Source organism: Struthio camelus, chromosome 1, assembly GCF_040807025.1.
Source record: "Struthio camelus isolate bStrCam1 chromosome 1, bStrCam1.hap1, whole genome shotgun sequence".
In the NCBI taxonomy this organism is placed as follows: Eukaryota; Metazoa; Chordata; class Aves; order Struthioniformes; family Struthionidae; genus Struthio; species Struthio camelus.
The window spans coordinates 62,616,725-62,638,156 of record NC_090942.1 but is presented as its reverse complement, the minus strand read 5'-3'; the positions used below and the strand labels follow the sequence as shown (position 1 = coordinate 62,638,156).

Below are 21,432 nucleotides of genomic sequence, written 5' to 3'. Positions count from 1 at the left end.
GGAAGCTGACTCACTGAGGGTAACGTGACTTCAAAGGACATGTTGTTTGGGCTTCAGTCTACATGATCTGCTACATCTTGATTTCTCAATTTAAGACACTACTACTCCCTGCTGCTTATTCGAAAACCCTGGCAGTGTCTTAGTTTAAACCTCCACTAAAGCTGGTTTAAACTATGATGCCAAGCCTTATATTGCGGCATCTAGGCAGCTTCACTCCTGGAATGGTCATGTACAAGTGGATTAATATCTCAAACCTGGCATCTGTTTCTTAAAGGAACAAGTCAATTTTTCTTATGTCCTTCAAGAACAAGAGATGAGAGGAGTTGTGGGTGGTGTTGGAAGAGGTCAAACAGAACATTAACAGCAAATAATTGTAGGAATGCAAATAGAGATACATAATTTGTTTGAAAACTGAAACAGAATTCAAATAAGCTAATTACTCATTGTTTAGCTGACTCTAAAACACGGACAATCTTAAATTAATCCCTTTCTATAGCTAATCATAGCGGTGAGCAGTTTTTCTACTTTTATCTCACATGCATCCCTCAGACAAGGCGTATTTAAACTTCTCTGTGTTCTTTTACTAGGAGGAGGAAGAAATTGGGTGGTTCATGGCTTTCAGAATTTCTCAGTTCCTTTTTGGATCTATTCCCGCCCTTCCATCTTTTTTTCAATGGGAATAATAAATTTTATTACAAAGTCATAATTATTAATTCACTTAAAGAGCCAAAAGGATGTCTAATAAAGCAAACACTGGCAGTGAGCAAAACCAGCAAGGAAAATGATGGCTAGCACAGGAAAAAATTACTGATTTTTAAGATATAATGCTTATATATATTCTGTATACCACAACTATTGAAGACATTTTACCTTAGTTTGTACTTTTATAAAGGTTCTCTTACAATCTTCAAATAGTATTTGGTTTACTTCACCAAAAATATTGTGAATATGCAGTATTTATGACGCGTTTTGTAGGTGTAAAGGTATGAAAATTGGAAACAGCTCAAAGATGATCGTTTTCCTGAATTTTATTAATGTATCTCTGCATTATTTTAGTTTTCTGTATTGATACACATGCATTTTATTGTGAAAAAAAGGACTCATGAAAAGAAGTCAGGGCTACACAGTAAGTGTAAACATCTTAGAATTAAGGTTGCCTGAGTTGCAGCTCTTGCCATATAAAACGTATTGTTTGTTCTGCAGCGCTCTATCCTGGTATCACCTCCAGTGCCCCTTTTTTTCCCCAGATCCTCATGCTAGACGAATTTTATGAGCTGCTGTGTTTCCATTTGACTTTGATGTGAGTTAAGGTTGCTCATCTCTGTTTGGGACTGGGCACTCAGGACCTGGCGCATACCGATGGACCTAGAAAGTTCTAATAGACTTGGAATGAGATGTGGGTTGGAGTCTACAAAACGAATTAACCAAATATTTTTAAAGTCATTACTGTTGGGTTTTTTTGGTGCTAATGTGAGAATCCAGCGTAACTATAATGGGGGATCCAGTTTGGTGGTCCTGGTTCTGTGCTGAAGTACTACCATTGGTGGTGACCAAGTTGTATTGACATTTTCGTGTGGTGAAAGTGTGCGTTATGAGGCCTTACATGCTTTTATTTATTTTGTAGTATTTCCTGCAAATGTTTTGCCCATGTAATTTGCATGTGAATGGCTCAGGTATAACGATAACAAATGTGTCATAGCACTCTGTAGCATAGAGCAGACTTGACCCTCCTGGAGGTGGAGTCATGGTTGCCCACCTTGTTTTTTCTTCTGCCCTTGTTTACAGTTATGCCATCCCCTTGACTTTGGCCATGAATAGGGGCAGTGCTTATCCCCCACAACGTACAGTACTGCCCCTTCCCCCCTTTTTTTTCTGCAGTCCGGTGTAACAGTTGCTCTATATTCAAGGCTTCTTTGGAGATACTGGGATGATTTTCCTCATTCTGAATGCATGTATCGTGTCTTTGAATACTTACTGTATGTTCCATTTCTGCGTTATCAGCAATTGTTAACCATGATACTCCTCTTGGTGTCACAGTGTATATCTTCCTCACAGAGCCATCCTTTAACTTATCAAGCAATGTCTGACACTCTCTGTCTTTTTGCTGATCCTCAACTTAGTTTTACCTTGTGTTTTTTCTTCTAAGAAGCTCACAGCTGTTGCTTTCTTTAGCATGTTGTCCTCCTATATGAATTACCTATGCCTTGTACCATTGATAACGTGGTCAGTCTCGTTTTTGGTAAGCCGACGGAACTGTGTGTCTCCCTGTGAGGGAGCTGCGTGTGCCCGTAGTCAGGTGGTTTGTCTCACCAGAAGTCATTGGCCCCCATTAATGTTGGCTGTCACAATGCTGTCTGACCCAGCACTTTCATTTGCCTGCTATCTTTACTTCCTCCCTTTGCATTCATATCTCCCACTGTTAGAATCATAAAATAGTATCACAGATAAGATTTTCGTGTCTCTTGTGATGCCACATGTCCGTTTCTTCCGTTGATGCTACTACTTTGAGCTAGAAAATAGTATTAGCTTATTCTAGTCTAGTACTAAACTGTTCTTTAAGAACCTGCTCCGGCTTTCAGAAGCGAACTGAGGCATCTTCCATAATCTTCTGCTGTAGCAAACTCACCAGTTTTACTTGTTCGCTCACATACTCGGAGAGGAAAGCATGATTTTGCGCTGTCACCTCTTGTGTATTCTGGCAGTGCGTTCCCAGTATGACAGTAAGGAAGCTCTTAACTTCCTTAACTCCCGCACTGTTTGCACAACCTTACACAAAGCAAACAGATTTCTGTATTTCTGGCTCACAAAAGTGTAATGCATTTACTGTTTCCTGCCCATCTTTTACAATCGTTTCCAGTTAGGCCTTTGTCAGGATCCGTATGCATCAGTTTGGTTTGTTGTATTAGTTATGCGGCAAGGAAGTTCTGAGGGTCATGATCTGTTAGGTTACCCTACTTCCCTCAGCTCATAGAAACGCAGTGTCATTGTTTGCTGGGTTGCTGCGAAGAGGATTAAATTGTTCCACCCCAGTCCTTTTGTTTTCCAAGGCCAATAAACTTTGATTACTCTGGATTAAAATCAGTGCTTTTTTCCCCCTCTTTAAAAAGCCCTGCTTGAAAAAATCAGAAGCTTCCAAGCCAAGCACCCAGCTACCTTTCACATGCGGTGCCTGCCTTAAAGTTTTTGCAGATTCCAGGAGATCACTTGCAAAAAGCTTGTTTTATTTTAACCGTGTTCACTTTTAATACTGATTTGTTTGGCAAAAACCTGATTTTGTGCGAGAGACTTTCCTGTGTTTTTTGATGTTCTATGTGCCTAAAACGAAACCCTCGTTGCAAAGAGATGCGTGGGAATGAATAAGTGGCTTTAATTGTGGCAGAGACAATAAAGGCATGGCCAGCGGCAGTAGGGACTAACAAATGGCACAGTAGCAGCATATCCGGATCCTGTTCCCAGTTCTGCTGAATACTCTGTTCCACCTCTGCGTGCCTCAGGTGCTGTACTTGTTAAAGTGTGCCTGGTGATACTTCCTCCCCTTGTCAGACATTTGCTTATTTACTGACCAGAAAAAATGTAGCATGACAGTATTAATCACAGTTTATAGTGGCCACAGGTTTGTACTGGCCACAGGAATTTCAAGGGCAAAGCAGCAAACCCAGCTTTTGCAGGTCATCCCAAGTCAATGATGAGCCAGGATAGCACTGTGAATATGATACATCTCCAGTTAATCATACCAGAAATCAGCTTCCTTTCTTTTGATCCATATTAGGCAAAGCATTGTGTTAGTAGGGGTAAATCCAAAAGCAACAGTGACATTGGAAGGAAATAGACAAAAATCCATTTTTTTAAATTTAAAATTACTGATATTGTAAGATGATGTTTTCCATAAGCACTGCATTTTATAAAGCTTTCTATAAAGCTTTATATGAGATTTTATTGTCTTTTACTATAGTTCAGGGCCAGAGAAGCTTTATGTTCAGTTTTTTGAAAAATCGGGTTAATTTAGCTCACAGTGAAACAAAATGGACAATGGAAGTGGTCAAAAGATAACCAATTAATTTAGTACTAGTTATTTATTTCTTTTCTGAAGAAGAGGTGTTCTGAAGTTTGTGTCCAATCCATACAGCTAGTTCTGATTAAGCCAGTGGAGTTTATTTTATAGATGCTCTAGAAATATTTGAGGTTAGCATGTGATGTCATACTCATGGAAAACATCCCTATTAATGCTAATTGGAGCAGCATGGCTAAATCCTGTATGGTTTACTGTAAACATGCCACAGTTACATAAGAAAAGAGTAAAGGTTGGAGACTTTCTAGGACAAGCAGCAATTGTCTCATGCTGACAAGGGCTTTGGTGGTGTGAGAGCTATTAGGAAATTCGATAAGCAAGCCTCATCTTCAGAGGTAGGAGCGGAGGCCAGAGCTTTCAAGCGCCCTAATTTCTATGGCAAAAACATTTTTTGTAGCACTTTCTTAACAGACCATGCGGTATAATGATATCCCTGTTGAAATCAGTGAGGTCAAATACTTTTTCATATTACAGTTGGACTGTGTTGGTAACTGCAAGGATATTGAGAAAACGCAAGGAAAAGATGTAACTGGAAGGAGGAATTACTTCTTTTGCTTGTTAAATCTAAACATCCTGTCTTTTAAGACACTTTGCCACTTAAGGACACTTTGCAATTTTTCTGCATTTTTTTCCATTTTGTCCTCTCTACTGTCTATCATTTTACAAGTTTTTTATTTCACTTTGTTTTTGTTTCTTATATCATAAAAAGGTTGCCATCACGGAAGAAGGAATACAAACAGGAAAGCCAATGCCACTTCCAGCACAGGAGACAACATTAAATCCAATATTAAAAATAAAGGTGCAGACCTGATGTTTCAAATACAGACCTATAGAAGGCGGAACCCTGCTATGATCTCCAGTAGAACAACATGCAGTCGCTGTACTAAGTTAATACTCTAGTTTTAGTTTGAAAACGCACAGTTCTTAGCACATCTTGTAAGTTCAGCTGCTTTGGTTTCTGTAGTGCGACTGATTTGTCAGATTCCTTTGCTTTCAGGGTCTGCCTAGGTAAAGAGCTGACCAGTGAAGAATTGTTTTCAGGGTCAAGATTTTGGTTGTTACAGTCTGCTGTTGTCTTTTCCAAGTTCAGCAGTGCCGTAAACTTTTTCATTCTTCTGCTTTCTTTTAAAGGGCTGCCCAGTACCTCCTTCCAGCTACAGACTCTTCCTGTATTTGCCACACACGTATATTTATTTCCATGCCATACCAAGCCTTGACCGTCCACTGCAAAGGTCCTGATTCCACAAATGAGTTAAGCATGTGCTTAGTACATGCACGATTTTTACAGATTTCAGTGGAGATCTAATCACTAACTCAGAGGTGGTCAAGCTTCTTCAGAATTAGGGATTGAGGCCAGTTTTAGAACCTCTCTTGCAACTATTAGGATGTCAGGGATTATGGGCTTGGGTGCCTGCTTGTGTGCAGCTGAGTAGGAGGCGTTCCGGTGTTGAGCTTCTTGCCCTAAATTAGCAACTCTTCTCCTTCTGCTTTGATGCAAAAGTGGTGGGTTGTGGCCTGCTCACAGCAATTCCATCCCACCTGCTGGCTCACCTTGAATGAAAAGCAGATTAAAGGGCTTTGCTGAGTCAGGGCTGAGTCAGTCCCCAGATGTTCATTAGGAGTTTGAGCTGGAAGGGGTGAATTTCCTCACTGAGGGCCTTAGTTTGTATGTGAGGCTTTTCCATTGGGTCTAGAGAGTTTTGAATCAGGCCTTCAGTTAGGTGTCACTTGAAAATTTATCTTCCATTTGATGTAGCATTCATCATTTCACTGTCAGTATTTCTTCTTTGGCTAGTCTTAGTTTTGTAATTCTTACTCTGCTATGTAGAGGTTTGTTTAAAAGTTCTCGGTAGATTTGGATTGTCCTCCGAGAAAACAGAACTATGAAGGTTTCTGTCATTTGTGCCTTTTTCGTATATTAATTGCATGTGATTTGCTGAGAATGATTTTTCTGTTAAAACCTGACACCTTACTGTTATTTTTTTCCCCTTCACTGGCATACTGAACTTAACACTTAGGTTGAAAAGTTACCCAAATAAAATTTGTATCTACATTTTTTTTTTTACTTTTTTACTCAAATGGATGCAAATAAAAATATGTATTTTTATGAAGGAGATATATGTGTTGGAGTAATGTTGGAGTAACACAACTGGCTAGAGCCCAGGACTTTGTTAAAATAAATCTGTGCTAAAGTAGAGCACCACAGTTTCTGTAAATGTGTGCTCTTTTAACTAGGTGCAAGGTTAAGTCATTCCATACTATGTCCTGATATGCATCCCTTTCAAGCTATGCTTTATTTAAATGGAAGAAGTCTTAGGCACTAAGATACTAAAAGCTGATTAATAAGAATGCAACTAAGTTAAAGCACTCTGCAGCAGCATACTGAATAAACAATGATCTAATCCAAAAAACTCCATATTTATTAGGAAAACAAAGTTCTCCATTTGACTTGTCAGTCTTGAAGGTTGATAGTTTTTGAATTTGAGAGCGAGTCACAATAAAACTTTGTATGAAACATCCAGGTCACATTTATTCTTGAATTCAGTGGGTTCAGGGAAATGAGTGTAGAGAAGGACATCAGGGAGCCAGGTAACAAAGCCCAGCCTAGGGCTGATTTGAATCTGCTCTCATTTCTGTCAATAGCCTGTGGTTACTATGGAAAAATACACTTACTTAGTGAAGTAACTCTCAGCAATGGAATTAAGGAGTTCTCAGTTAGACATGGAGAGGGCATAAAGCCAAGCTCTTCATGAAGTCAAGCCAACCTATGCATCTACTTTCTGATGAGATACTTCCTATCAGAATCATTTCAAATATGTCAGCACTTTTGGGGCATTTTGACAAGCTGTCGAGCAAGTCATTGGCAGAGCCAGTGGAGCATTGAGGCTAATTTCTATGTTTACACATATGGTGCTTCTTTGTAGCTAGATGAAGACTCAATGCATAGGAAGCCAGCAGATCATATGACAGACCTGTGATCCAGGGAGAAAAGGATGAAAGAGATTTCATTATTCAGTCTCATCTCTTAATGTTTATGTCACTCTGCAGGTGAGGGAGCTATTCACATGCCTGGAAATTCTTTTATTTTTCACTTGAGCTAGACCAGGCAGTCTTAAGGACCAAATGAATAGCTCAGTCTTTCTTAGCTTTTCCTGTAATTACTTCCTCAGTGGTTGCATATGCAGACAGTGAGAAGGTTCAGGAAAAAGCCAGGAGATTGCCTTTCAGCCCTAGGGAAGATGCTTGTTTTTATGATATTGGTTTTTATGATTTGTGTTTGTTCCACTCACCATGGAACTTTTTCCCTTGCAGGCTAAAATTAAAAACCATAAGGAGTACATATAGCTGTTGCAGGCTTCTGCTTACCTATATAGGTGCAAAAGATGCACTGAAGTAGGCTTCTTCAGTCTCTGGGTGTTGTTTTGTTAATATTTGACACTTAGGAGAGAAAGTGAAGATCTCACTCTAGCTGTATGATTTCTATGCAGTGATTACATGTGTTGTTTTACACATGTTTAAGGACAAGTGGCTAATTTCAGAGAGAATGCTAGAAGTACTTGTCATTCATATATCTTTATCCTGTGTGTTCACGGTAGGATGCCAGGCTCACGTATACCAGCCTTCAGTAATAGCACTCTTTGGACATCAGTGCCTTACTCTTGATTAACTGTGCTTGTCAATGAGCACTGAATTCTATGTGTATAAATAATGTCAGATTGGCCTGTCTTAACATTACCGACTTACTCATTTCAGTCTCAGACTTTGGCTGTGTTCAGGTGGGAAGGCAGATGTGCCTCTGATCCACCTTTATACTTCCCTTGATGGCAGCCAAGCGTTGAATCAACACGTGGAATGAATGAGAGTAGCCAGAGGGCTGTGTTAATTTATCCTGTCGCAGGCGACAGTGGCTCTTGGCCAGGATCACTAGAGCACACTGCATGCAACCCTTACCTAAGCAAGGCCTGACACGGCTTCTACAATTGCCAGCCCAGTTGTCCCTCTTGGTTAGCTATAAGGCTGCTCTAGCAGTAGAAAATAGTGTGAGGTGGGTTAAAGATCTAACCTATATCCACTCATTGAAATACAGCTTCTCCATATCACTTTTGAATTTCTCAAACATCAGAATCTTCAGTTCTGATCCTGAATCTCTTGCAGCTGTGAGTGTATTATGATTCCTCTAAGGGTAAAGTCATTTTAAAAGGTTTTAATCTTTTCCTGCCTGCTGCCATAAGTTTCCATCCCTTCATGGTTTTGTCAGCTCAGCTGATGGCAAAGCAGCCTCTTCGCATGGAACTGTGATATGATCCAGGCTAGAGACATATCTATTTAAAGACTTGTTTCTTTGTTGTTGTTGTTGTAATCTGGATAATATAATGGCTCTGTTATCCATCACTTCCAGATGTTTGAATTTACGTAACTGAGGAGGCAATGATGTGGTAAAAGGGCAGAAATGAGCAAAAGTGGGAGAAGGAAAAGCTGAAACCCTTTTCCAGCTAAAAAGCTAGTTTGAGTACAAGGTAAAGCCTTCAGTGTCATATGAAATAACCTGCGTTTCTCAGATGCCTGGAGAGACTGTAAAGCAAGTCACATGACTGTTCATAAGCATTCCAAAATTAGAGGCACCTTCCAAAATATTGGAGTAAAGACAGCTGGTTTTAATTATATATTTTGTCAAAAATGTTGTGAAGTTCTCTTCTGCTGATAAGGTACTGCTGTGTGATACGCAGATCAGTATAAGACCATTGCCTCGAAGCACCATTTCTGTATCTGCACAGTGAGTAGTTTAAGGGCACATGCTTTCAACAGCTCCCCAAGTCCTGTCTACACAGCCTGTTAGATCCCTGTGAGGATATTTTTGCAGTATAAGGTGATTCTTATCGTGGAATAAGGCCTTCTGATGTTTCTTTTCCTCTCTTAATGCTAGAAGTTACACAACCAAGAGTCTAAAGTTCAGAGGTGAGGTCTAGCGGGAGTGAGAACTTTGGTTCAGGAGGAAGTCCTCTCCAAGTAAGGAAGGGTGTGAATTTAAAGCACCATATTGTTCCATTGTACTTTTTAACCCTCAGGAGAAGTACCACAGTGGTTGAGTGTAGTCTGCTTCAGAAGTGGGTTCAGATAAACTCTAGAAAGGCTGTTTTAACAAGCTGCTGAGCAAATCAGGCAATGTTTCTGCCACCAACAGGAGAAATTTTGCTGCCTCCTCCTCCTCTTCGTCTGGTTTGTGTGGACATGCCTTCTCCCTTTGTATTGGCTCTGATACTCACAGGACCCTTCTGTGAGCAGATTCAACTTGCTAGGTTGGTAGGAAACTGTCCACATTTTGTTCTTCTGGGTTAGTTTTCTCCTAGGTTAATGAGTTGATTTAGCTCAGGTAGCTCATGTCTGTTAGCTCATGTCTGTTGGCTGGCAGAGCCAGTGCCAAGTATGCAGACAAGCTGTTTTGCCAGGATGAGGAAGCAAACAGTGGGGTGGAATAGTAGGCTCAGCCTTGTTCATCATAATGATTCGTTAGGTCAGTTCGCCCCGTGTCAAGGAACACTTGGCAGATAATAGGGGAGGTAGCACAGAACAACTGCTGTGCTCTAGTTTGGGACTGCTAAAACCAAAGAGAGTGGAAGTGCAGAGTAAGAGCTGGCTCTTCCTGTAATGGCTGTAAATCACTACAGATCTGCTGAAATAATGCTGATGCTCACCGCCAAAGAGAGTGGTCCTAAGTGTTCCAGCTGTGAGGGTTATCCAAAGCTGCTCAGGGATCCAGGTGCTGCTGCTGATCAGTCTTAGTCTGAAGAAAGGTATCTGCTAATCGATTTCTGGGAAGTATTGATTCAGCAAGACGGTGGGTTATTCTAATTGTCGTTAATGGATGGAATTATATCGAGGGCTCACATGAGCAAACACATGATGCAGAAGGAATTTTTTTGCTTTGTCATTCTGTCTGTGGCAGATTGCCTGAAACAACAAGGGAGAGGCCCCTAACATTAACAACCTGCCCACAAAACTCTCCTAAGTTTCTGCCAGGGGTTGTGATTGCCTTTGGGGTTTGGGGCTATGCTAAAGCTATGAGTGTCTACCAGAGATCTACCTGTAGATAATTAGAGATATTTATATAAACGTCTGTGTTGTCTACTACTAGATCTTTATGTGAACATTCCTGAGGTTGTTGAAACTTGTTACAGAAATAAAGTATAAGGCTTCAGGTGCTTTGGGTACCCACAGGAGTGTAGTTTTGGTACTGTATTGAAGAAAAGATTCCTCCCTCGTGCAGATTGTGACTAGTGTTCAAAACCTGTGTTCTTGCTTATCCCAGGTGTGCGTGCGTGCCAGGGTGGGGGGGGATGTATACACATGTGAAGTCATGTATGCTTTCCACAAGCTAGAATAGGCTTAGAATTATGCATCACTAATACTGCTATGTAATTATTGAATAACTGTTTTGATCTTTGAAACCCTTTCCCAACATCAGCAAATTTCTTTCCCCAATAACTTTGTGAGATAGAAGAATTTTATCAACAAGTTTCGGAGAGGGAAACTGAGACGACAAGGTTACGGACCAGTTTTCGGTGACTCTGCCCTTTTGTGCTTGTGTGCGTATGTGTGTGAATGCTTTTCAGATTTGTGGGCTCACTGCCTAAGGAATGTACGCCCTCTCAGTATAGCTGTTTGTCTAAGTATGTGCATGTGTCAGTCAGAGTTGGCTCAATTAATGCTGGTTGTGCAGCACAAAATATGTATATGATTAAGAATGCCCTCCAGTCATGTAGCAGGTTTTCTTATCTTTTCTTTCTTGTCAAATCAAGTCTCACTGGAACTGGAGATGTTAATTTTTTCTTTCCACTAGTACATTTTACCTTTTCTGTTGGAGATATGTATATATTTTACAATTATGTCCAGTGAAGAAACACAGATCTTTCTCAGACTTTTGAAAACATTTATTTAGACAATTTACGAGTATGAGTAATACCTTGTGGCAGAAAAAAAATGGGATTTTTTGGCATGAAAAATACACTTTTATCATGTCAGTAAAATAACCTGAAAGAAGAGTTTCCAGGGAACCAACTGAAGGAGTAACATCAAAACTTCTAATTGGTTTTAAAAGGTATTAGATTAAAAAAAAAATGAAAGCACAATAGCATTAAAAAAGCACTTTCTGGATGAAAAAAAGTAAAAATCATAATCTGCTTTTAAGATGGAATCTTCACGCTTAGCCACAGCAACTCTTATTTCCTTACTTTGTTCCGAGCGTACTGTTGGATTGGCAAAACGTACTGCAGTCCCAGCCAATCCTCCTATGGGATTTCATTAAAGAGGAAAATATAGCAAGTCATCCTAACGTTGCAAATAACTCACCAGTTGCCTTAGGAAACGCTGCCCTGAGACAAGCATGCTGCTGAGGAGGAAGAGCGTGAGCGGCGAAGGCCACTCCCCCGGCCAATCTCACTTCAGGAGTGCAGCCTTCATAAAGGACCTCCCCGCAGACGCTTCATTCTTTTATCCTTTATTTCACAGAGAATGCACAGAAGCTGCAAGAAGTGCCCTGTGAACCAACCACAGAAACGTCCCAGCCACTTGTTTTTGTACAAGAGAAGCAAATAGGAGATCATGAGAAAACTTTAAAGGTAGGGGGAGAAACACTTTTTAACTCTATAATAATTTAGTTTTGACATTAAAAATAAGAATGTAGACTTTCTTTTAACAAATTGTAGTACTTTGGAGCGGAAAGGAGGAGATCCATTCTCAGGATGGCGTCACAGTCCTGGTTCACGGGTCATGAACAAGTTTCTCCTGTTAAATGGGAAACAGAGCTTCTCAAGATCCATGCTGCTTTGGAGTAGGTTTCTAGGAGATGGATTCAGAGGAAAGGTTATAATCTACTTAGTGTGATCTAAAACTTACAGTGTATTTTCATGAAGAATGAGTATGCCGAACTAATGAAGAGGAACCAAATAGTAGGGAACCGTAGATGAAATGGTACGTGCATCATGAAGCTGCTGCTCTTGGTGGTTGTAGCTAATGGCTGTGCAGGAGCTAATTTGTGCCCACCCTTCAACTTCACACTGCCCTGTTGCCACTGAGCAAACAAGCAGGTGTGTTTTGGAAAAGAACAGCACGCTTTCTCTAGGTTTATATCCATAAACATGAATAAGGTTGAAACTGCATATTGTAAAACACTTATTGTAATACGGTAAGTGTTTCTTTTTCAGTCTTTTTTGGATTGCAGTGAGAAGTTTGAGCCTGGCCAATGGCCGTGATGCAAAAAGCAGAACTGAGCACAAACTTGTATTCAAGGGTAGGGGCCTATTATTGGTGTTGCGGAGGGGAAAGAGAAGAGGAAGGAAGACTGGAGGTATTTCTGGATGTGTTCACAGCCACAGATGTTTTCTAGGTTTCGTTTGTAGTATTAGCATGCTACCCAGAGTTAGGAAAGACTAATACAGCTGTAGCTTTCTACAGATAGATGCTCAATCTGAACTTCTGCTGACATTGCAATGTAATTCAATGGAGCGGTGGAGGATTTTTGTCAGTGATGTGGCTACATTGGCAGCAGTCTCTAATGTAGACCCAGTTAAACTACAGAGAGGGAGTAATTTAACCCAAGAGAAAGGAAACAGTAGAATGGGTTGAGCACAAAAGACTGCTTAATGCAAAATGAAGGTAAGCTGAAAAGAGAGAGAGAATTTACCTGGTTTCTTTAATTTTATTTACCATAGCCATCCCCAGTAGTACTGAATCAAGTACCTAGTTAGGCAGATAGAAACACTTGAATAAAAGTGACTGGATTTGTAAAGTGACTAGCTGCTTAATGTTTATTTATGTACTTTTTAGTTTAAAAAGTTGTATTGTGACCTCAGTTAATGCTCACTGGTTTACATCAGCTGAGGAATCTGCACTTTACTCACTCCAAAGTGTTGTCCCACAGTTTGGAAGGCACTGAGAATTTTGCCAGGCCTTAAGGTCTGAAGCCTGGATAAATCGGAGCTCCACAAAGTGAGTACAAAGACTGATCTGAGAAAGGCTATGCAAAGATTAATGGCATATGCTTTGTGGCATAGGGCTATCAAAATGCATTTTTGGACTTAACGGGGTGTTTTTCTATCATAGTAGTTATGAAATCCAAAAAAAGTGAACCCCTGGTGAAACTCCAGTGATCTCATTTGATCCATTTGATTCAAGGTTAGTTACAATGCTAAACCAAAGCAAAAATGCACAAAGGCAGGTTACAAAAGTGTAGTTTTCTAGAAATTGTTTTCTTCATGCAGTTCTGTTCATTCAGTTGGTAAAGCAGGTAATTGCAGATTATTACAGTGGTGTATATGTGGCTGTATTTTCCTACTAATATATGCAGGAGAAGGGAAAAAACACTAATTAGGGAAGGCCGGGGCAGATGAAAAGAATAAAATAAATTAATGGAATGCCTGTGTCGGCATGTAAGTATCTCATCCTGGAGTACAATATGAGGAGGCACTGAAGGTGTGGTGATGTGGAAAACCAAGCTGTGCAAAGGAAACTCAAGCCTCCAAAGAACAAGAAAGTTCGTAGTTCAGTATATAATTGGTACTGAGCTATCCAAGAATGAATTAGGAAGATGAAACCTGAAGGTGCTAATTAAGAGTAGAGCTCAGGAAATCCAGATGCACCTATATTCCCCTGTCACAATATTTGCTACTGAAAACACTCATTTTTGAGCACCATGGGTAATGTTTTAATATTCCCTAACCCCTTTTATTTGCTCTCTTCAGGCACATAAAGAAGTCAAGCTTCAGAGACTGTTGAGAATGAATGGGCGGCTGTCCTATTCCTATGACTATGACCTCATTGTCATTGGTGGGGGCTCAGGTGGCCTGGCTGCTGCCAAGGTATGAGAAAAAAGTTATGATTTTCTTGTAAGTAGGTGAGTGACATCCTGATCAGCTTGGATCTGCATATCTTTAACGCTGTAGAGGCAGGAGTTCTTTTGAAGTTAACCCCAATAATATTAATTTCCATTTGTTCTGAAGAAGAAAAATATAAAAACGTCATGGGCTATATCTCAGTAAAGTGAAACTTGGTTCCCCTGTATCCCCACTAGTGGGAGATGATGTTGTTAGAAAGCAGCATGTAGGTATCGCAACAGTGGCTTTTATCAGTAGTTGAAGTAAAATTAAAATTCAACTAATAATAGAAAAAGCTTTTAAAACGTTTCAAAATTATCATCAAAAGGTTTTTAGTTTTGTCTGATGTTAATATCTGCCCAGAAATAACTGGGTATATTGTTTTCATTTCTGATGGTGCTTTTCAATGGGGGAGATTTTATATAATTTGAGAGCCTACACAGTTAAATAAATGGAGACTTTACCTATGACTTAAGTAGTTAGGCTCTCACCCTTCGTTTCTAGGGTCTGGTACTTCCTGCCTGTAGCCAAGTAATTGATGATTTTTGTCTGGGCTGTTCCTTTTAGAAACATCCCTAGAATTGATTGCAAGAATCTATAGTAGTGCAGAATTTACCAGCTCTCTTCAGCTCTGAGAATTATGATTACCCCAAATATCTGAAATTTGCTGAAAAGTAGTGTAATTCAGTAACTCTCCCTTACATCAGTAGTTAGGCACATTTTACCTCTTCTTGCTGTAGCAGAATTTATCTATTTAGAAGTGAACTGGGCATTTCTAGGAATAAGTAACTATTTCATTGCTCAAGATCTGAAACTGGATTGTTTCTCCAGACAGGAGACATTCCTGTTGTCCTTGAGAAATAAAGGAGGTAAATCAGGAGTGAAAGAAAATGAGGAGAAAATATTTCATTGTAGCGTTGGATTTAAAGCTTGGCCCTTTGGGAGAACTTTTGTTACAATGGGAGAGCACAGAGCTGGGTAGCAGATTGTAATGTGCAATATGTCCATAATCTATTCTGGTAGGTTGCTGGTTTCCCATTGATAGGGGCACTATTGTCATGGCCTAGGATGAAATTTAAAATCTAGAAAAATTAGGAGAACCCTCAAAGATAAGTAGACGCACATTTTGAGGAGGTGGAGATGTTTTAAGACAAAAGAGAGTAACAGCAGTAGGAAAAAAGTAATAGGGTGCAGTAATTGCATTAAGGAGACTGCTTTGCCTTATTTTATACGTATGTCAGGTCGTGAGGCTACAGCAGTGATGTTAATTGTGTCATTTCTCAGCTCTGGGGCAGAAAAGGTGTATAGCTAGGAAGATAAGTTACCTTATTCCTTCAGTTTAGAAAGCAGACAAGAGTTTGCAGAGTAGAGCACAGGATGGTAGATCAATAAAATCTGCATCACTATCAGTAGTAACGTATGTATTTCAAGTTGGTTTCATTAAGTTGAAGTGAAACTGTCTTACATATATAAACTTCTGCTTCATACTTAGTTTTTTTTTGTTTGTTTGTTTTAAGTGAAACAACATAGATGGCTTTAAAAAGCAAAGCAAAGCAAAGCAAAACCCTAATCACACAGCTTTATACCAAGTTCCAGATACCTACACTCAAGTTTGCTTCGGCTTAGCTAGGTTGATCAAATGCATGTCTTGCGTTATGACACATGCAGCTTTGTGTCAGATGTCTTCCCTTCCCTGTCTATCCTTAGAGCTTGTTATTTTGGGGGCCTGTCTCCACAGTGAGTGCAAGCAGTCTAACTACAGACCCAACCCAAAGCACCAGGCCACCAATGTCCACTCACACAAAACAGCTCCAGCCCTAAACGATATTGCTGTGTTCATGCCGTGCTGTCCTGAATCCAGGAAGGTTTGAAAGCCTGTGGGGCAGGGTTTGTTAGTGTGGGCATATCACTGTGCAGAAGTATTTATATCTGTTTGTGATCTTTACTGATGTGGTACAGTGCTGCACTGTATTATGTCAACATGTAGCACCTCAGGGCTAATGTTCATTGGGAATCTGTACATTCTGGTTAGTCAGCTAACACTGGTAAAGCTCTTTTGAATCCTGTATAAGAGTTGTCATATAAGGGAGCGTTAAAAACCCATGTCAATCCCTGCATGGCTCCCTGAGGAACCTTCTCAGAGGTCCTGCCAATGCACAGAAATGAGCTTCTTGGCCAACCTTGAACTATAAATCGGAAGCAGAAACCCAATACATTAAGATTTTCCAAAGTTGTCCACATTCTGCATTGTTTGAAAGACATGATTTATATTTTGCGTGAAATGAGATACATTTAAAATTGAAATTTTGATTGTCAACTATTTGACAAGTATTACTAGTAATATACTGCCAAAAGCTGTCAGCTCCTCCCAAACCAACCCCAAAGCCTTAGGGATAATATGCTGTGCCTGTAGTTGCTGCTGCTTACCTCTTTAAGAACTCATCATGTGATGCAACACAGTTGTGGTTACTCCAAGTATCAAAGTTACTTTTCTACATTTCACCAGAGACTTGTTGTTGTTCTTTCTCAACTGTGTAGTGCTTACTTAAGTGATTTTCTTGGGTACTGGTTATTGCCACTGATTTTTACCTTTCTCTCAAAAAGTGCAAAGGGAATAATGGAGCCAATATAAAAATTCCACTTCTCAGTATCATGTACATATACTGCTTGTAGGATTGTTAATAAAACTTCTTAGGGGAAATGTCTTGAAATAAACCGTCACTTTTCCTGTAATGATGACATCTGCACATCCTAACAGTCAGGGCAGCTTATCACAGGTTGACTAGTTTGAAGAGCAGGAGCTGGTCCTGACACCTGCAGGCTGAACTCGGAATTGAGCGTTCCTTTATGCTGCAGGGGAAAAGACCAGATAAACACAGTTGTAGTACCTCGCCACATGAATGGTTATGTCGTTGCATGATGTGGTTTCAAACAAATGTCCCAGAGACTATTTTTGAAGGGAAAATTGGATAAATGAAGAGTTTGTTAAATATATTGAAAGTAAATGACATATTTGGAAATCTTACAGACAAAATGGCAGGATGGAGGAGAGAAGAGGTTTGATTCCCTGTCAGAATCCTTTGTGTACCAGCTGGTGCTGTGCTGTTTTTTGGAGCAGGATGAATCCCTGTTTTTCCCCTTCATCTTTTTTCCTACTGAGTGCACAGATTAATTCTGAAGATTAATGACTGTCTGGCTGTGCCCTTGCAGATCATTCATTATACTTAATTAAAAGTCATGAAGCTTTTCAGCAATGCATGATGTTATCATCTACTCCATTTACCCTCTAATATTTAGATACATGTCTTATTTAATTTGTTTTGCAGGAGGCTGCCAAATATAACAAGAAGGTGATGGTGCTGGACTTTGTCACGCCTACGCCTCTAGGAACATCGTGGGGTAAATTTCTCTCCATTGCAAATCTGTTATGAAGGAGCACTATTTACTAAGAGACTCTTATTCTCCTTTGGGATCAGGCACTCTGATGTGGAAAACACATTCTGTTCCTTTCTCTTAGGTCTTGGAGGAACATGTGTAAATGTGGGCTGTATACCTAAAAAATTGATGCACCAGGCAGCTTTACTGGGACAAGCCTTGCAAGATTCACGCAAATTTGGATGGCAGTTTACTGAAGAAGGTACAGAAAGACAGAAAGATAACGTATTTTTTGCAGTTTTGTCATTTGTGCTAAAAATCCAGAGATTTATTTCACAGTCAAGTGCTTTATGCACTTAAGCATGTGCCAGCTTTAATGAAGTGAGGCAAGTTCAGAGAGACTACACATAAACTTAAGTGCTTTCCAAGTTTAAAGGCCACAGTGCTTGCTGCTTTGCAGCATTTTATCTGTTTTTAATAGCTTATGATCATACCAATATTTGGTAAGACTTGTGTGTGGATGAAAACAATAAAGTATTACTCCATCTCTGAATTAACCCAGCATCTAGGGGAAGACACCAGAGAGAGTGTCCTCTGTCAGAAACTTCCTTATAATTGCAAATGAGGATTTCCTTCCCCTCAGTCTCCCTCGCTACTACATAACCAGCTGAATTTTCTTTATTTTAGCTCTGATGTGCATGTTTATAGGATTGGGATTTATTTAGGATATAATCCTATAGAGAGGAATATGCAGAGGCACCTATCAGAGATGCATAATCTTCATTTGTTGAGCAATGACACCTGCTCACAGCATGTGTCTATAGAAGAGTATTGATAAGGAGATAAATCTAAACGTTTCATGTTTCAAAGACTATGGCTATGCTAATAAAAGGGAAACATCTCAAATGGTTGCCAGGAGGAAAGTCATCGACTGCTTTTTAGTCATATGATCTGATTCTTTGTGACCTCTTTGTCTATGCTGGTGTAATTCTTCAAATTTCAGTAAGGTTACCCGGGAGTGAAATAGGAATGACAAAGGTGACTGGGTCATGACAAAAAGTCTATCTGAGAATGCAAGGTTGCCTACGGGAAAAAAAGGGCTCACAGATTGAAATACACATTTTTATTTTATTTCTAACAGTCAAACACAACTGGATGACTATGACGGAGTCTGTTCAGAATTACATCGGCTCACTGAACTGGGGCTACCGGGTGGCACTGAGAGAGAAGAAAGTCGCATACGAAAATGCATATGGAGAATTTGTTGGACCACACACAGTTAAGGTACTGCCTAGCCGTGTTTGCAAGGTCTTCCGGTAGTACTTATCAATAAAGATGCTTTTCAGACAGAACATTCTTTCCTTTGTTAAGGACTGGCAAGTGCTCACTTCGTACTCTTACTTTGTCCACAGGCAACAAATAAAAAAGGATTTGAGAAACTGCATACAGCTGAGAGATTTCTGATTGCCACCGGTGAAAGACCACGTTACCTGGGTATTCCTGGAGACAAGGAATACTGCATTAGCAGGTAAAAATGGGGAGGAATATGAAATAATTCATCATGTGTAAATGCTCAACCTGCAAGAGAGAACAGTGAAGTATGAACAGGGCTGCTTGCTTGCTGTTTTTTATATGTAACTTTTCGTTGAAGGAACGTACGCAAAGGAGAATAACAATAGACAGATATTGAAGTACCAAGAACATTGGTGTCTAGTAAACACCATAGGACTGTGGGTGTCTGGCTACGATAGTTCTATTTTCAGCTGGTAACAGCAGTAGCTGAGAATGCTGTAAATCATATGTATGCCCATCATAAAATTAATTCATCAGCTTGGTTCCAGTTGCCATTACACATACTTTCTTCCTGTCCTTTATGGTCTGTTTTAGTTCACATACTGAGGTTTGTTCATAGTGAAGAACACTGTCCACTTGGAAAAAACCTCCCTGCTCAAGTGTCAAGGAAAAAGGGGGTTCCAAAGCAGTCCCTGTTGTGAAGCTAGTTGAAATGTACCCGTCTTCATGCGTTTCGGGTCTTGAAACTCAGACCACCTTTTTCCCAGCCACTCAGTGGAAGGAACTCAACTTTTGGGAAAACCTGTTTCAAATGCCTGGTTAATTGATAAAACCAAACAAAGTTAGAATGGTTTTGACAGAAAATTGTGATATGCGGGTGAGATATGTTTTCATTTCAGACTAACTTTTAACATAGGTTGAAATTACAGGCTCGGAAACCTATAGCAATGAAATAAATGGCTGGCATGAACCCTAAGAAACCGAAACACCGTGTTGTATGTTTCCCTGCTAGTAGGTAGTAGAGACATTGGGTGCAACAGATAATGTCACCTCTAAGGTGCTACTTTAAAAGAACATTAAGGTGCCAGGGTTAGGAACTCCAGAGCTAAGGAGTATCAGACTGAAGCTGTTTATGTAATAATCTTAATCAGGTTCCCTGGGGAACAGGAACTATGATGTAACCTTTAATTACTATCCCACGGTATTTTGTTGCACAGCAACATTTGCAGAGAGCATCTTGTTCAGCCTCTGCAGTGGCTCACTGAAAGACACTTATTTTAGACTTAAAGCTTTTGAGAACTTAGATGCTAGACTATAACAAGTCTCTGTTGAGCAAGTGTGACACCTCTATCACTCCCTGCTTCCCTGAGAAGCCCTGGCTTCATAGTCTAGCTCCAAGGTATGGTAGAACTGAACTGTCATGATGAAGCAGTTGAAAGAAGTGAAAGGCAGGCAGATCAACGTTTTCCATAATTGTGTACTTCTAGTTCTGCCTGCTGCTGTGATTTGCATTCATTTATTTTATTGACAAGGTATATTTGGCTCGGTGTATAATGCTTTAGCAAAAGTATGTCTTCAAAAAAGTGAAGATGGTGTGTTTCACTACATACTGAGCCTTTTCTTTGCAAGATATACCTCTGAGCAGTTAAAGTTTGCGGCAAAATATTTGCAGCAAGATTTAGGGAAAAAAAGACATTTTTTCAACAATTTATCATTTGTTATTGTAAAAACCCTTAGCATTTTTGGTGATTCACAGTGTATCATACTTATTTTTATGCTCCTAATTAGAACTTTTTAATCTACCATACACTGATCTTGTATTTCAGCTGAATTTCCCCCAAAATTGTTTTTCTAGTGAGTAGGAATAGGAATAAAGTCCTGGTCATACAAAAAAAAAGTGGACAAATATAAAGAGCAGTATACTCTTCTGGTTGTCTCTGAGTTTCTTTTCTTTTTTTCCTTCTTTTCCAGTGATGATCTTTTCTCTCTGCCTTACTGTCCAGGGAAAACCCTGGTGGTTGGAGCTTCTTATGTTGCCCTGGAATGTGCAGGTTTTCTTGCAGGTCTTGGATTAGATGTCACTGTAATGGTGAGATCCATTCTCTTAAGAGGATTTGACCGGGATATTGCAAAGAAAATTGGTGACTATATGGAAGAACACGGAGTCAACTTTATTAAACGTTTCGTGCCAATCAAGGTAGGCTGAAAGTGTTGCATGACGGCGATTGAATGATTACTGATTGTAATATGATTGATTACTTATTGTAATGTTTTAAGATACAGATTATTTTACTGAATACAAAAGTTCACAATACAGGGTCTGCTACGATATAGGTTAATTTTTGTTTGTTTTACGCTGAATAAGCCTATTAAAAGTATATAATGAGAAACACAAATTTAGCCTTATTAAAATTGTTTGAGATTCCAGAATTCATTGTCTTTATCAAAATTAGATTGCTTAGTATATTGTGCATTAAAAATCTTGCTACACTTGCTGGTCCTGATTCTGCAAATGCTGAATATACTTAAATTTCAGTAGTTGTCCTGAAATCAGTGGGACTGCTTGCAAGCTCAGAATTAAGTTGATATATAATTTCCTGCAGGACTAGAGGCAGTGCATCACAAATAGTCATATTTTGCTTTGTCAGTTCTCAAATTCTCAACCAACAGATACTGCTTGCATTGCCCAGGCCAAGTGGACTATCCTGAAAAGTAAATGGGCTTTATAAGTATGCACCTCTATCCTTTACTTGGCAGAATTTTTGAAAACTTGCTTAATTTTCCTTGAGTTCAGTAAGGCTACTTATGCAGTTAGTTATGTATATG

The 21,432-nt window shown here is 39.6% G+C and overlaps 1 protein-coding gene across 1 annotated transcript in view; it reads left to right on the top strand.

The window, feature by feature from the left end:
• TXNRD1 (thioredoxin reductase 1) overlaps window positions 1-21,432 on the top strand; it is a 41,774-nt gene that overhangs the window by 1,318 nt on the left and 19,024 nt on the right. The window contains exons 2-8 of the mRNA XM_068944233.1: window positions 11,576-11,685; window positions 13,807-13,923; window positions 17,265-17,337; window positions 17,456-17,575; window positions 18,455-18,597; window positions 18,726-18,841; window positions 20,578-20,803. Coding sequence (XP_068800334.1) covers window positions 11,576-11,685; window positions 13,807-13,923; window positions 17,265-17,337; window positions 17,456-17,575; window positions 18,455-18,597; window positions 18,726-18,841; window positions 20,578-20,803 — 905 coding nt within the window. The remainder of the gene's footprint in view (window positions 1-11,575; window positions 11,686-13,806; window positions 13,924-17,264; window positions 17,338-17,455; window positions 17,576-18,454; window positions 18,598-18,725; window positions 18,842-20,577; window positions 20,804-21,432) is intronic.